We start from the raw sequence: 15,515 nt of genomic DNA, 5'->3' as shown, positions 1-15,515 counted from the left end.
TTAGCGTTCCAAAATATCCCGAAGGTGTTCAATAGGGTTTAGGTTAAAACCAATAACAAGAGATCTTCTACTCGAAACCCATGAAAAGCTTATTATCATGGAGCTGGCCTTGTCATGCTGGAACAGGTGTGGGTCTGCGATTTCAAGTTAATTGGAAAATCTTATGCGACCCAATCCAAAGACATTCTTTACAAATGTCTGCCTTCAACTTTGTGGTAACAGTTTGGGAAAGAACCACATATGGCTGGAAAAGTCAGGTGTTCTAATACTTTTGTCCAGATATTGTATATAGACAGGTGCACAGGTTGTACATTTGGGATAGATGCTGTAATGTGCAGCTCTAAAAGTGTTCATGATGTGGCACATTTAGTGTCAACAGTACCGTATTTATAGTCCAGTGCCTAACTACAATAACCGGTTGTCACTCAATGAGAAAAAAGTGAAGATGGCACATCTGCTGGCTCATTCCTAACATTCTGTCAGCACATCATCTGCCTGCACATGAGATTAGTGCTCTTCTGTGCCACTGATTTTTTTTTTTTTTTGTCAATTGTAAATGTATTTGTTTTTACCATTTTTTTATTACTTTACTCACTGTAAATAAAACTTTACTATATTATACAGTAGAAATAAATATGTAGGACATGATTAAACACAATCATATATTCAGTAGTCCTTATTTGTTAATGGAAACGATTCAGCAATTATGCATGAGGCATACACACTTACCTTCAAATGATTTTGGAATGAAGTAATTCCCTAACAATTGATAGATGGGCGTTATAATAGAGGTTGTCTCTTGAGATCGGTGCATTAAGCGGAGTGTGGTGCCCTCGTGTGGCTGTGATAGAAATTAGTACTCCGAAAAATGACGGTATTTGTTATTGTAGAAACACAGTACATTGAGAGCTTCTGCCTGGTGTTGAGTCTTGCACGTTATTTGAGAATAAGATATTGTTTCTCTTGTGTCCAGGACAGGGTTTATTTGAACAAACTTTAAGTCTCCGACATTCAGAAAAAGGACGATGTGCATTACGACTGAAGGTCGACCGATAATGGATTTTACCGATTCCGATAGTTAGGTTCGATCATACTTACCGATAACCGATTAATCAAACGATAGTTTTTAAAATGGATACTGAATAAAAACAAATTCTTCTTCTTTCGGCTTCTCCCATTAGAGGTCGCCACATCGGATCATCCTTCTCCATACCCCCCTGTCCTGTACATCTGCCTTTTTCACACCAACTACCTGCATATCTCCATCACCACATTCCTCCCTCCTACTGGCTCCATCCTCAGCATTCTCCTACCGATATACCGGATGTCCCTCCTCTGCACATGTCCAAACCTTCTCAATCTCGCTTTCCTCACCTTTTCTCCAAAACGTCGTACATGCGCTGTCCCTCTAATAAACTTATTTCTAATCCTGTCCATCCTCCTCACTCTCAAAAGAATAAAAAATAAACCTCAACAAACAACGTTTCACTTAAATGGTCCTAAACTGTATTACAACAATTAAAAAGAAACAATGACTGAATCGTGAAAATGTGCTAAATGAAATATATGAATATATTCATTAATTAATATAACTAAGAATTTATAAATATAATATCACGCTCTCCATACAGCACGCACGCAGTCTCGTGTAAAAACGAGCAGCACGTGGTGTCAGTTATTCGCCTCTAGAGGCCGCTCTCGTAATGACAGCGGACCAAAAACTGGAAAAACTATCGGTATGGATTTTTGCCAATAGCCGATAGTTCTAGCGATCAACTAACGGTGCTGATAAATCGGCAAACCGGATTAATCGGTTGATCTCTAATAATGTGTTTTTTTATATATATATATATATCTGCTCTCTACTGCAAATATTTGTATACCATTTACTTAAGCCATGATAAAAGGACTTGTTATTTGGCTTTTGGTGAGATGCATGTGGATCTGTTCTTATGGCCAAGTTAACATTGCTGGTTGTGGTTCTACTTGACAGAACTCGACAGCCTTCTCGTTCAGGATCCTTTGGTCCATGACCGGTGTCACCACCTGTTTATATCTTCTGCAGAATATTCCTGCTTTTACTGGATTCAGCAACTAGGCCACAAAGCTGTACTTTGACCTCAAGATGGTCAGCTTGATATCCAGTTCTGTGTTCTCTGGTTGTCTGAGCACCCTGGCAGCTTCCTCCCCACGTAGATCTGCTGTCCCATATGGACACGTGGATTTGGCATCTGCAAATAGGCCTTTTGTGTCTGTGGGTGTTTTGTTTGCTAGAGCAAATCTCTGACCTGAGGACCGTCATCTTAAATTTCTCATGTATGTATAGTTTATGTTCACACAATATGCATTTTATTAGGAACACTATAGTAATACTGGATAGGTCTCAAAACAACTTTAATTCATTATGGCTTGGATACCACAAGATGTTGGAAATATTTTGAGATTCTGGTTTATCTTTACACGATTACATTTGAGATTTCAAAAGTGATCCCAAGGTGTTTTATTGGATTCAAACCGAATGACAAGAAAGTCTAATGAATATTAAATCACTAAACCCATTGTCCTGTTCATGAAACCAGTTTGAATTGACTTTTGCTTTGTGGCACATTGTAGCATCATTCTGGAAATAGACATTAGAACATAATAAATTGTTGCCATGATCAGCAACTAGAGGTTTTACAGTACCTGGAAATCATACTTGAGTACAAGTATAGATACTTTTACTGCAAAACCTACTCCAAGTTAAAATACATAGAGTATCTGATTTAACTGAAAATAGGCTCAAAGATGTACTAGTCCTGTACACCAGGGCACATATTAGTGAAAATCCAAAAACAGTTGATTTGTGAGGTTTTATTGCTAGAATTAGGAAAAAAAAATTGTACACCTCAACCCTGCATTAACCAAAGATCAACACAACAGCAACCTTTTCAACAGCAATATCACCTCTTCTGCAGAATAAATAAGCCACGTCAAATAAAGCTGCTGTGCAAAATGTAATTGGTAATGGTCATTGTCGATTAAAATATAGTGGAGTAAAAAAATACAAATATTGAATCAGAAATGTATTTGAGTAGAAAGTAAACATTGTTTATATCTTCTGATAATCAGTAAAACTAGAAAGTAGGCAAATTTAACATACTATAAATACAGTGACTAAGTACATTTACGCAAATTCGAGGCGGTATCAAAACTTTCCAGTCTACTTTTTGTAACACTCCAGCAGATGGCAGCACAAGGCTGTATGAACAGTCACAGGGAACACCAATTTTTATAAGTCACTGTGCCAAAAAACATGGTCCTGTGTACATCGGGAGCTGTCCAACAGATGCTATTCTGACCATGTGTGCACTTTAGCTTCTCGCCGGAAACAACGTGATCTCACTTCCTCTCCCACCCTATCAACCAGATTTGACTCCTGTAGACTTTGCTCCCTTCCCAAAGATGAAGATCCAGCTCAAAGTTCAAAAGTGAATTGCAGAAGGTGCTTGAAGTGCTTTGAAAAGAATACTTCCTGGACAAATGCCAGAAGTGGCAGGAATGCTGGGAGCACTGTATTGCTGTGCAAGGGGACTATTTTGAAGGTAATAGTGTGTAAATGTAGATAAATAAAGTATCCTCTTATAAACAGAGCCAGTCTCGGACTTTTTGATTCCACCGCATACTTTACGCCACTGCCAGCAACAGAACATTATAGGGTGATACATTCAAGCAGTGACTTGTATAAACATCCCCAATATTTGCTGAAAAAGCATACCCACACAATTACACCTCCTCCACCAGGATTGACTGTAGATACAAGCCAAGTCAGAGCCATGAATTCATTCTGCTAGCACTAAATTCCGACCATAGCATCTGTGTGCCCCAGCAGAAATCAATACAGTGGAACCTCGGAGCTCACGAGGGTTAGGGACCAAGACAAGTCGCGAGTTTAGAATTTTCGCGACCTTTTGATACGCCCCTTCCAACCCAGTAAAAACCCAAAGAACACTATACGAAATCAATTTAAATTAGTAAATAACACTATTTTACTCCATAACACTTAATTATTAGACTATTTAACAATACTTTATGTAAATTAACAGCAATTACAATGCTTAATTAAAAAAAATAAAGTACAGGTACAGTAAAGTATGCAGTAGAGAAGTACAGAAAATACAGTACAATACAGTACAGAAAATACAGTAATGGGTACTCACTTTATATAGTATGCTGAAGTGTGTTTTAATGAGATAAACCTTGATTAGAAATGTTAAAACTAGCATTTTGAGCAGCTCGCGGTTGCTCACGAGCCGATCTGAATGAGAGTTGCCGGTCGGAATGAAAGTCGCGAGCATGCAAGGTCGCGAGCGCTGAGGCCGCGAGCTCCGAGGTTCCACTGTATTTATCAGACTAGGCTACCTTTTTCCAGATTTTAACTGTCTTGTTTTGGTAAACCTGTGCTCTCTGGACAGACTTGGAACCTTGGGTTTTTCTGTTGTTCTAGCCTTGAGGTTTGATGTGTCGTGCATTGAGCTTCTCAGCACAGTTGTACAGAGTGATTATATGAGTTACCGTAGCCTTTCTGTCAACTCAAACCAGTCTTTTCCATGCGCCTCTCTTATCAACAAGCCGCTTCTGTCCACAGAACTGCTGCTCACCGGATGTTTTGTTTATTTATTCATATTTGTGTGTGTGTGTTTGTTTACTGCATCATTCTGAATTAGCTATAGACTGCTGTGTCAAAATCCCAGGAGATCCGGAGTTATAAAAATACTCAAACCAGGCTGTCTGGCACCGGTATCCTGAATATTTTGAAGTCTCTATCAATAAGTATATTCTAATGCTTGTTTATTAGGGCACAGACTAAGAATACCATCGGCCTCTGTCGGAAGCAAAAATAGTTAGAATACCAGGTTTTTTTTTTATAGTGAAGTGCTAATTTAAGTACTGTTGGAAGAGCTTGGCCAGTGTTTGAAGACAACATAGCTGAGAATTTTTCAGCATGTCTTCCTTGTATGCTGAGAAATAATGGGACCAGTCACGCTGTGGTAGAAGATTGAAGGGAGTGTGGTGCCGTTCGGGGTGAGATAAGTGCTGAGAGGTAAAGGGTACAGGAAGCCAATGGAGAGAACATAGTGTGGGGCGTTGGGATGGTCTGATAGCTAATTGGCTGATTAGATCATTCCATGATAATTATCTATGGTCAGGCTCAATAAATGTATAGGCCTCTAGTTTATAGTTCTGTAAATGGTGTTCACATTATTGACTTGACCCAGTTTATTCTTATTTTCTAGTAAAGAATACTTTATAGCAGTGGTTCTCAAACTGTTTTCTGCCATTCACCAGTTAAGAGCTTTGGAGGGGTGTATTTTCAAGCCCCACCTGTCCTCCCTCACCCTATGAAATGTTAATAAAATACTTCTAGTTTAAAAATGTCAATTTCAATTTATTAAAATATCAAGTTCTAAATCAAAAACATAAAATGGCATCAAATTCAAAAATAGAGAATATAAAAGTGTAGTTGTGTTAGGTACCCTAACTGATGTTGTTTTAATTGATTTGCATTGCTGACCTAATTGTTTGTTTGTGATTGCTTTGAGTGTATTAGGGTTATTTTTATAAATAGTGAAAATCATAAATGAAGATGAATAAAGAACACTGAAAAATCCTTCCTGTTTATTGCACCCCACCTGCAATGCCTTCATTCCCCATTAGAGGGCTGCACCCTACACTTTGAGAAACAGATTTATAGTGAAGTCTGGTGAGAGTCGACACTGACAGCATCCTCAATAAGGTTGTGCAGCATCTAGAAATTGAAGCAAATCAACTAAAATTGTTCTGTCAAACATTTATTTTGAATCTGTATAACACAAACTCCTCTATAGATGAGTCCCTACAGTATGGAGTCTGCTGTGTCTGTAATGAAAGTCAAGTCAAGTCAAGAGGCTTTTATTGTCATTTCTACTATACACAGTGGTACACAGTACACAGGGGGAGTGTGTCAGTGCATTCATTAAATATAGACCTGTTTTTGGAAGGGCCTGGTGTTACGACATAAATTACATATCTAAATAAATAGCATCATGAAGACCAAGTCTGGGACAAAGTTCTGGATTAAATATTAATTAGGGTTCCAGTCACTGGCGTCCATTAAAAGGTAATAGGTCCCAGACTTTAACAGGGTAACCGAGAGGAGGGGAACAAAATATATGAAAAACATTGAAATATAGCAAGGGTTTGTGATAAATTATTGTTTTTAAGATTTGAAAATGCTATAAAAAGTTAAAGTTGTAGGTGTCATAAATAGAAAAGAATAGACTGGACACATGATGGTTATTTGGTGTTTTTCTTTTTGGCATGTGGAGTTTCACCTGTACGTCACCCCATAAAATGGTAAAAAAAATATATAAAAATCATAAATGTCTAATTTGTTGAAATACAAATATATAAATATTTGTTGAAAATACAAGTTCTAAATCAATAACATCTCATAGAGAAAATAAAAGTGTAGTTGTGTTTGGTACCCTACTCATTTTGTTTTATTTTCTTGCATTAATGACCTAGTTGTTTGTTTGTGGTTACTTTTAGAGTATAAACTTTATAGTGAAAAAATATGAAAATTATAAATGACGATTAATGAAGAGCACAAAAAGAATTATATAAATCCTGCAGTTCATTGAGCTCCACCTGTCATCTCTTTATCCCCCGCTAGTGGGCGATATAGTATTTCAGGGGAATAAAATGTACACTGCCTGTCCAAAAAAATTCACCACCTGGATTTAACTAAACAAATAGGTAAGAGCCTCCCATTTGATAATTACTGCATGAATGATTATGTTTCAGCTGGCAACAAGTTATTTAACCCAAACTGATGCAGTGAGCAGCTTCTCATTTCTTAAACAACCATGTCGGAAGAAACATTCTCTTGTCATGGAAACGTTGTCCATCAGAAGGGTCAAATTATTGCCATGCATCAAGCAAATAAAACATCTAAGATGATTGCTGAAACTACTAAAACTGAGTTAAGAACTGTCCAACACATTAAAAACTGAAAGGATAGTGGGGAACCGTCATCTTCGAGGAAGAAATGTGGTCAGAAACAAATCTTGAATTATCGTGATCATCGATCACTTAAAGGATTGGTAAAAGCAAATCGTACAAAAAAAAACAACAGTAGAACTTAAGGCTGTTTTATAGTGAAAGTAAGAGCATTGTCTGATGAGAAATTGTCTGATGAGTCCAGATTTACCCTGTTCCAGAGTGATGGGTGCATCAGGGTAAGAAAAGAGGCAGATGAACTGATGCACCCATCATGCCGAGTGCCTACTGTACAAGCCTGTGGGGGCAGTGCTATGATCTGGGGTTGCTGCAGTTGGTCAGGTCTCAGTTTAGCAACATTATGTGACAAAAGAATGAAGTCAGCTGACTACCTGAATATACTGAATGACCAGATTATTACATCAGTGGATTTTTTTCTTTACTGATGGCACGGGCATATTCCAAGATGACAATGCCAGGATTCATCTAGCTCAAATTGTGAAAGAGTGGTTCAGGGAGCATGCTACTCCAGTCCAGACCTTAACCCCATTGAAATTCTTTGGGATGTGAAGGAGAGGACTTTGTGCAGCGTTCCGACTCTGAGAACTTACTGCAACTCTGGACAGGAATAAAGGTTGTGACATTGCAGAAGATTATTGAAACTATGCCACGGAGAACGCATGCCATATTCAAAGCTAAAGGCGGTCCAACAAAATATTAGTGTGTGACTTTTTTTGGATGGGCAGTGTATGTTCTTGGTGGATTCTTTTGTAATCTTTCCTAAAGATTCCAAAAGAATCCACCAAGAACATACACTGCCTTGACTGGCATAAAACCAGGTGGCGCATAAACAGTAGCCCATATTATTTCGGTGCTAAATGTGGTAATTTACCAGCAGATGTCGCCAGTGTGCTGTACAGGGCTAGGAACAACATCAATCTAAACGGAAAGAAGAAGTACAGCGGAAACTGTTTTTCATAAAAAGTTAATTGAGTTAATGTCTCCTTACACGCACAATTAAAACGCCATATGAGTATTATTATTATAATTATTATTATTATTGTCTTTATTATTATCACTATGTTGCAGTAAAGAAGTGTTAGGAAGAATGAATCATTTTAATGATTCGGTTCTTTGAATCTTTTTTAGTCATTTAGTTCCTTTTCGTTTCACCTTTATTGCACGTATGGGAGTCATGTGACAAAAGAACGAACGATTTGGACTGGAAGATTCGAGAGGTAAATTACTTACTTCTATTTTTTTATATGGACGAAATACTGTTTAAGATTACTTGTTCTTCTGAGTCACATTAAAGACTCGTTTAAAATGAACCGATCGTTCATGAACGAAATATCACTACGATAAATTGTGACTTTTATTTTGATGACACGCTCGAACGTGCCGCGCGAAGCCATAGTTGTATGCTTACGCATGTTAGCATTCGAGCTAACAACGTATGAATGACGTCTCGGTGAAGCGGGTATCAGGAGACCAACAGTGCAATCGAACTCAATTTTACATTAAGGGACAAAAAGTTCGTATTTAAAGGTAATTGTATTTGATACTTGTTTGAACTTATTAGATTTGAGTAAGTAAGTCAGTTTCCGCATTACAGAGTTCGCGGAGCGCGTTAGCGGGTGTCTGTTGTTCCGGTGTGCGCGCGGACTGAGTGATCTTTTGGATGTGGATGAACTGAGTGAATGTGTTCAGGTTGGTAGATTGACGGAGGGAGAGAAGGAGAGAGGGTGATGATGGAGAAGGACGCGCGGGTGAAGAAGATTGCGGCGCCTTCAGTGGAGCAGATCAACGCCGAATACGTTACACAGGTGAGGAGCAGAGCAGCTACATTTCATCTCACAGAGACCATCAACAAGTGTGTGTGTGTGTCTCAAGTCAAGTCAAGTTTATTTCTATAGCGCTTTTCACAGCAGACATTGTCTCAAAGCAGCTTTACAGAAATCAACAGTTAAGGTGAATGGTGTGCATTTATCCCTGATGAGCAGCCATGGTGACTGTGGCAAGTAAAAACTCCCTTAGATGTAATGAGGAAGAAACCTTGAGAGGAACCAGACTCAAAAGGTGAACCCATCCTCATTTGGGTGACATCAAGAGTTTGATCATAAATCTTTCAACAATACAGAACACTGGAGAGTGAGAACTAACTGCTGGAGTATAAGATTATAAGTAAATGTTCTTTCAACAGTCTTTGGTATAAAAGTAGGAGCTACTGAGCTCAACATTTGTGATCATCACAGATCCAGCATCAGCTTCTCCATGCCAGAGCCTTTAAACACTTCAGGAGGTCCAATGTCAAACTCCACACATGCAGTGGGATCCAATTGGCACTGGTACGTCTCTAGATGGTTCAGGATGTTTGGCATCTACTTCTTTAAGGTCCATAATCTTCATGAGGTGGGACGTGACTGGAGCTGGCCAAACCTCAGGAAGCCTCGGGATGGGGAGAGAAAGAGAAGCAGTGGAGAGCAATTAGCGTAGCTGCTGTTCATGATAATAACAGCACAAGTTGATAATGTGCATGTGATCAGATGTTCTGGAGCACAAGGTTATGATGTGATGTGTGTTATGTGTAGGCTTTGCTAAAAAGATATGTTTTTAATCTGCACTTAAACTGGGAGAGTGTGTCTGAGCCCCGAACACTGTCAGGAAGACTATTCCAGAGTTTAGGAGCTAAATGTGAAAATGCTCTACCACCTTTAGTGGACTTTGCTATTCTAGGAACTACTAGAAGCCCAGAGTTTTGAGATCTCAGGGAGCGTGGCGGATTGTAGCGTGTTAGAAGACTGGAGGGATACATAGGAGCCAAACCATTTAGTGCTTTATAAGTGAGTAGCAGTAGTTTGTAGTCTATTTGAAACTTAACCGGAAGCCAATGTAGGGACGATAAGATCGGGGTTATGTGATCATATTTTCTTGACCTAGTAAGAACTCTTGCTGCCGCATTCTGAACTAACTGAAGCTTGTTTATTAATGACGCAGGACATCCACCTAGTAATGCATTACAGTAGTCTATTCTGGAGGTCATAAACGCATGGACGAGCTTCTCTGCATCGGATATAGACAACATATATCTTAGCTTAGAAATATTTCTAAGGTGAAAGAAGGCTGTTTTTGTAACTTGGTTGATATGATTTTTAAAAGATAAGTTGCTGTCTAAAATAACTTCCAGGTCTTTTACTGTTGAACTAGTGGTTACAGAACATCTGTCTAAATGCAGGTTGAGATGCTGGTGCTTCTGTATACTAGTTTTTGGGCCGATGAGCAAAATCTCTCTCTGTGTGTGTGTGTGTGTGTGTGTGTGTGTGTGTGTGTGTGTGTGTGTATGTATGTGTGTGTGTGTATGTATGTATGTATGTATGTATGTATGTATGTATGTATGTATGTATGTATGTATGTATGTGTGTGTGTGTGTGTGTATATTTATGCATGTTGTGTGTGTATGTATATGCATATGCATGTGTGTATATTTATGCAAGCATGCGTGTGTGTGTGTATATTTATGAACGTGTGTGTGTGTGTGTGTGTGTACGTACAAACCTCCAAAATAGTGGGGAGGTGGTACAGTGCATTAGTGGTTATGGCATTCAATTCATATTTATTTTTCTATAGAAATGATCTCAGAGGAGCTTTACACAGATCGAGATTATGAAGTTGGTAGGGTGCCTATACATTTGTTCCTTGTAATTGTAAGTTGTTTCCTAATAAGTGAGTCAGTGGCGTCTGCTGCAAAGAAAAACTCCCAGACACAGTATGAGGAAGAAAACTTCAGAGGAACTCAAAAGGGAACCCATCCTCATCTGGGTGGCACCAAATGTCCATTAATCACAGTTCCATCATTGTTGAGGTGCACTGTTCTGTGTTCGGTGCTTAAATGCAGAACTGTTCATGCACATGTGGTCCTGAGCCACTGTATTAGACTGCTGATCTAATACAATTAATTACAGTCCAAAACCATCCTCAAAGTTCTTCAGTTGGAACTTCATGGCTCTTTGGACTGTTCATATGGAACCATCCTCAGCTGCACAGCGTCGTCTCCAATTAAAGAGAACTCCAGTCAGAGGTAGGGTGTCAGGATGAATCGGGTGGATCTGAAGAGAAGAAAGCGACAGGAACACTGGTCCCTGGTATATCAGGAGCATGTTTAACTCCACAGAGCGAGAGAGATTTGGAGAGAAGAGGAATGACAGGGAGAAGGAAAGAAGCAGATAAGATTCAAAGTGAATTCAAATCCCAGCCACACCAATCTTCCACTCCCGGGCCCCTGAGCAAGGCCCCTAACCCCATAGCTGCATGAATGAGTTAAATGTAAGTCACTTTGGATTGGGTGCGTGGGCTAAATGTTGTTAATGTAAATTTAAAAGAGCCCAAATACAGCAAATTGATTAACCATCAAAGATATGCCACCTGATCACTTTATGACTTTAATCTGCATTTCACACCAAAACGTTTGGAATATACTGTAGGCTGCTGTTCATTCGTTGTATGTGTCTTAAACAAATCCATCTGAAGACTGAATAAATCTGTAGATAGCAGAGGTTAGAAATGATCTAGTAATCAGTAATACAGCAATGCATCTGCTCCCTTTCCCGATTCCCTTTCACTTACATTTACATTTGCTGCATTTAGCAGACGCCCTTATCCAGAGCGAGGTACAGAAGTGCTTTTGAGTCTCTAGCAATGAATAAATCTACACTGGTACGCAAGATTACAAACTTACGTGTAAACATTTTAAATCACACGCTTACAGCGCCAGTATCGTGTCAGCATCTGCTTCTGAACCGAGGAAAGGTTGTACAGCTGTCACTTTTACTGGTAAACCAGTGTGGTTCAGAAATGATATTTGTTCTTCGAGCAGTTACATGCTGATACCCAACAGTAAAGATTGCAGCAAACATGATGAACAGCCAAACCCAGGTTGAAAATATTGCTTTTCCTAAGCGCGACTCTTATTTACTAAATTAAATGCACACAATATGGACAAAAGTATTAGAACGCCGCATGTGTTTCTTTTCCAAACAGTAACCACAGATTTGTAAAGGACGTCTTTAGCATCAAGTAGCATTACATTTTCCCTTAACTTGAACTTGGAAACCCAAACATGTTCCAGCATGACAATGCCCCTGTGCACAAAGCGAGCTTCATGAACATATGGTTTACATGGTTTGGAGTGGAAGATCTTGAGTTACCTGCTGTTGAGCTCAGACCTCTACAATACTGAACATCTTTAAGATAATTGGAACTCTGACTGTACCCCAGGCTTTCTCACCCTACATCAGTGCCTTACTTTATTAACGGACTTGTGTCTGAATGAGCGCAAGTCTCCAGAAGAACACTCCAAAATCTACTGAAACATCTCCCCAGAAGAGTGGAGGTTATTATAACATTATAAACGGGGACCAAATGCAGGGGAAATGTAAAAAAAACACTCAGTGTCGACCAACTTTAGTCCAAATAGAGTAAACCGGGAAACTGTGACCACGCAGCACTGCAGCTCATGGATATCAACAGAGCACCTGTAGAGCTTCATGGATGAACGATCCAGTGTTAGCAGCCGTCTGAGCTGAGTGTGATCTAAACGAGTCCAAGGATTTTATTTCGTTTTAAATGACAACAAAAAGAACTCGTGTGGGCACAGTTCAATTTCTAAGATGTGTGTAGAATTTGGATAAAAACCCATAGACATGGCTGGTGAAATTTATTAACTTTGCGATGCCATTGCTGGGAATAACCTGCTACTCGAGTAATATCTTTAATAAATGATGGTCATATAGTATCTGTGGATGGGTAGTAAATACACTTACACAAGCTGCCTTATGATTTAGATTTGATTCTGAGATTATAATGGTGGAATAATTATATAATGATGTTTTGTCCATTTTGCATTTATTAATGTCTTTTATTTGTTGTTTTCCATCTGTTTAACAACATATTTGGTTTGTTTTTTTGTTTCTGTTCTCCTATTAGCTCTCAAATAAATATTGGGCTCCACATGCAAAGAATAAACTGCCATTTGATTCTAAGGTAAGCAACAATGATTTGTGTGAAAAAGAGCAAATATCTGTGTTACAATGATGTGATTCATTGGCGCATTGCTGATTGACACTTACTGATAGACGGTGTGAATTAGAGGTCAACTGATTTTACCGATAGCCAGGACAGATTGTACTCGCCGATAACCGCGTAATCAACCGAGGGTTTTTTAAAATAGATACTGGATTAAAAAAAACAAACACACACTCCATGTAAAATAGTACTGACATTTATTACAAAAATAATAACAGTTGTGAATCATAAAAATATACTTCAATAAACAGGAATATATTAATTAATACATTTAAATAATAAATTATACATAAGAAATATTAGAGGTCGACCAATATGGGTTTTTCTCTGGCCAATGCCGATATATGATGCAGATTTTTTTTTTTTTGGCCAATTTTCTTTCTTCCATCGTTCCTCTCATAAAATCTAACCATTAATTAAAATGTGATTCAGAAAATTGCCTAAACATTTTTTAACACAAGCCCAGTTTGGTCCCCATGCCTACCTGTAGCCTCGCTATCAATACAGTTCCATAAATTTACACTCGTTCTCTCTCCAAACATTGCTTGCATGCTCTCTTCATATCTTACTCACGTTCTCTCTACAAATTGTTATTCACATAAATATTTCATTGGTTAAATATGGTTTTAAAGCTGCTTGCTTTATATATTACAGTTCTAGCTCTTTCTGTTTTTCTGTTTGGATGCTGAATAGAGACTACTGCCACCTGCTGGTATGGGATAGTTATGTTTTTTCACCTAAACTCAAAACTTACCTGCGCGGTTTGTTGTGTCAAATGTGCCTGCCTAGTAATCTGCCTAATTTGCAGCACAGTCAGCCGATGCCGATGAATTGACAAATGTAGAAAATCGGCCTGATTGGCCGGCTGGCCTATCAATTGGTCGACCTCTAATAAATCAAATATAGTTCTCTGCATGCAGTCTCTTGTGTAAAAAAAAAAAAAAAAAAGACGTGGTGTCAGTGATTCGCCTCTAGAGGCCGCTCTCGTAAAGACAGCCGCCCGGAAGTTGGAAAAACTATAGGTATGGATTTTTGCCGATAGATACAGCAATCAATTGCCGATGCCGATTAATCAGTCGACCTCTAGTAAGAACAGCAGCCACATGTACAACCTGTTACATTCAAATGCTGAATCACTATTACAGTGTATATGTATAGGTATGGGTACAGTTTCTGAATGATGCAAGATGATGTTTGACTGTGATCTTGACACGTGTGATTGTGACTACCTACTGTTAATGCTTGCACATAACAGTTCATCCTAAACCTTCATAGAAGTTATTGATGAGTTTTTAAATTTGGCCTTACCAATTTCAATCATAATTTCAGGGCAAATTTGCAAAAATGAGATTGTCCAATTACCTTGATACATTATCACATGTATTTTCTGCAGGTTGTTGAAGACATTTATCAAAATGAGATTCTCAAATCAAAGTAAGTCTGCTAAATTTGCATTGGAAATTCATGAGTTTTTTTATCATGAGTATCTGTATTTAAACATTAAATGTCTTGGTTTTTTTTCCTTCAGATTTGCAATCAGAAAGATCATGCTGCTGGAATTTAGGTGGGATTTAGATTAGTCTTTTATTCATTACTTTGAATTCCAGACCCAAGTTTGTTTGTTTAGGTCATATTTAATTCATTTCTTTATTATTTGTTGTTCTTTTAGCCAGTATTTGGAGAATTACTTGTGGGTTAACTACTGCCCAGAGGTCTCCAGTAATGGCTATCTGATGTCCATCTGCTGCATAGTTAATGAGAAGTTCAGAGAAAATGTTCCTGCTTGGGAGGTGAGTGTCAAAAGGTTGGATTTAGGATGCAGGAAAAGTCATGCTGTTATGTTTTATCTGTGTTTTGGACTGTAGATCAAGCTAATAGTACAAGTGCATTTTGTGTAAATCAGTTAAGACTGATTATATATGTTGTAGAAAGTGCTGTCAGGCCAAATGCACCAGTTTAAACGACTATCATGTCATTTGCATTAGTTATTTTATGGGGTTAGTAATACATAAAATATCAATTATGTAGAGCTTGATGTTTTTTTTTTTTTTTTTTAATCATCATATGGTTATGGTCGAAATAATAGATGTTAGTAAGGTTCAGTTCCTCAGATTCTTGATTTAAGAATTCTGTTAATAATCTATGAAAAGAACAGGCAGTATGCTTATTTTTAGAATCATTCCTTATTCCTTATGCTTATGCCTATTATTTAATTTTTTGTCAGGTTTTTAAAAAGGAGCCCACCCACTTCCCGTACTTCTTTAAGTGTGTAATGGAGGCCTGTCTGACTGGAGAGGAGTTTGGCTTGACTCTACGGGAACAGACTGTTCTGCTGCTCTTCCTTGATCACTGCTTCAACAGTCTGGTTTGTTACAAATTACTTTTTGACTTGTTGATTTTGAGAATCCCACTAG

At 38.3% G+C, this 15,515-nt stretch overlaps 1 protein-coding gene across 3 annotated transcripts in view; it reads left to right on the top strand.

The window, feature by feature from the left end:
- The first annotated feature begins 8,108 nt into the window (after positions 1-8,108).
- aqr (aquarius intron-binding spliceosomal factor) overlaps positions 8,109-15,515 on the top strand; it is a 37,834-nt gene continuing 30,427 nt past the window's right edge. For 2 of the 3 annotated variants that reach the window (XM_046855856.1, XM_046855853.1), the window contains exons 1-7: positions 8,409-8,568; positions 8,731-8,846; positions 13,003-13,059; positions 14,495-14,535; positions 14,630-14,665; positions 14,771-14,891; positions 15,326-15,466. In XM_046855856.1, the coding sequence (XP_046711812.1) occupies positions 8,769-8,846; positions 13,003-13,059; positions 14,495-14,535; positions 14,630-14,665; positions 14,771-14,891; positions 15,326-15,466 (474 nt within the window). In that variant the 5' untranslated portion in view covers positions 8,409-8,568; positions 8,731-8,768. Of the gene's footprint in view, positions 8,259-8,408; positions 8,569-8,730; positions 8,847-13,002; positions 13,060-14,494; positions 14,536-14,629; positions 14,666-14,770; positions 14,892-15,325; positions 15,467-15,515 lie in introns of those variants that run through there. The other variant, XM_046855855.1, reaches the window with a different exon arrangement.

The sequence above is a fragment of the Silurus meridionalis genome, chromosome 8, assembly GCF_014805685.1.
Source record: "Silurus meridionalis isolate SWU-2019-XX chromosome 8, ASM1480568v1, whole genome shotgun sequence".
Classification (NCBI taxonomy): domain Eukaryota; kingdom Metazoa; phylum Chordata; class Actinopteri; order Siluriformes; family Siluridae; genus Silurus; species Silurus meridionalis.
The sequence above is the reverse complement of the archived record's forward strand: the minus strand, read 5'-3'. Positions and strand labels throughout refer to the sequence as shown.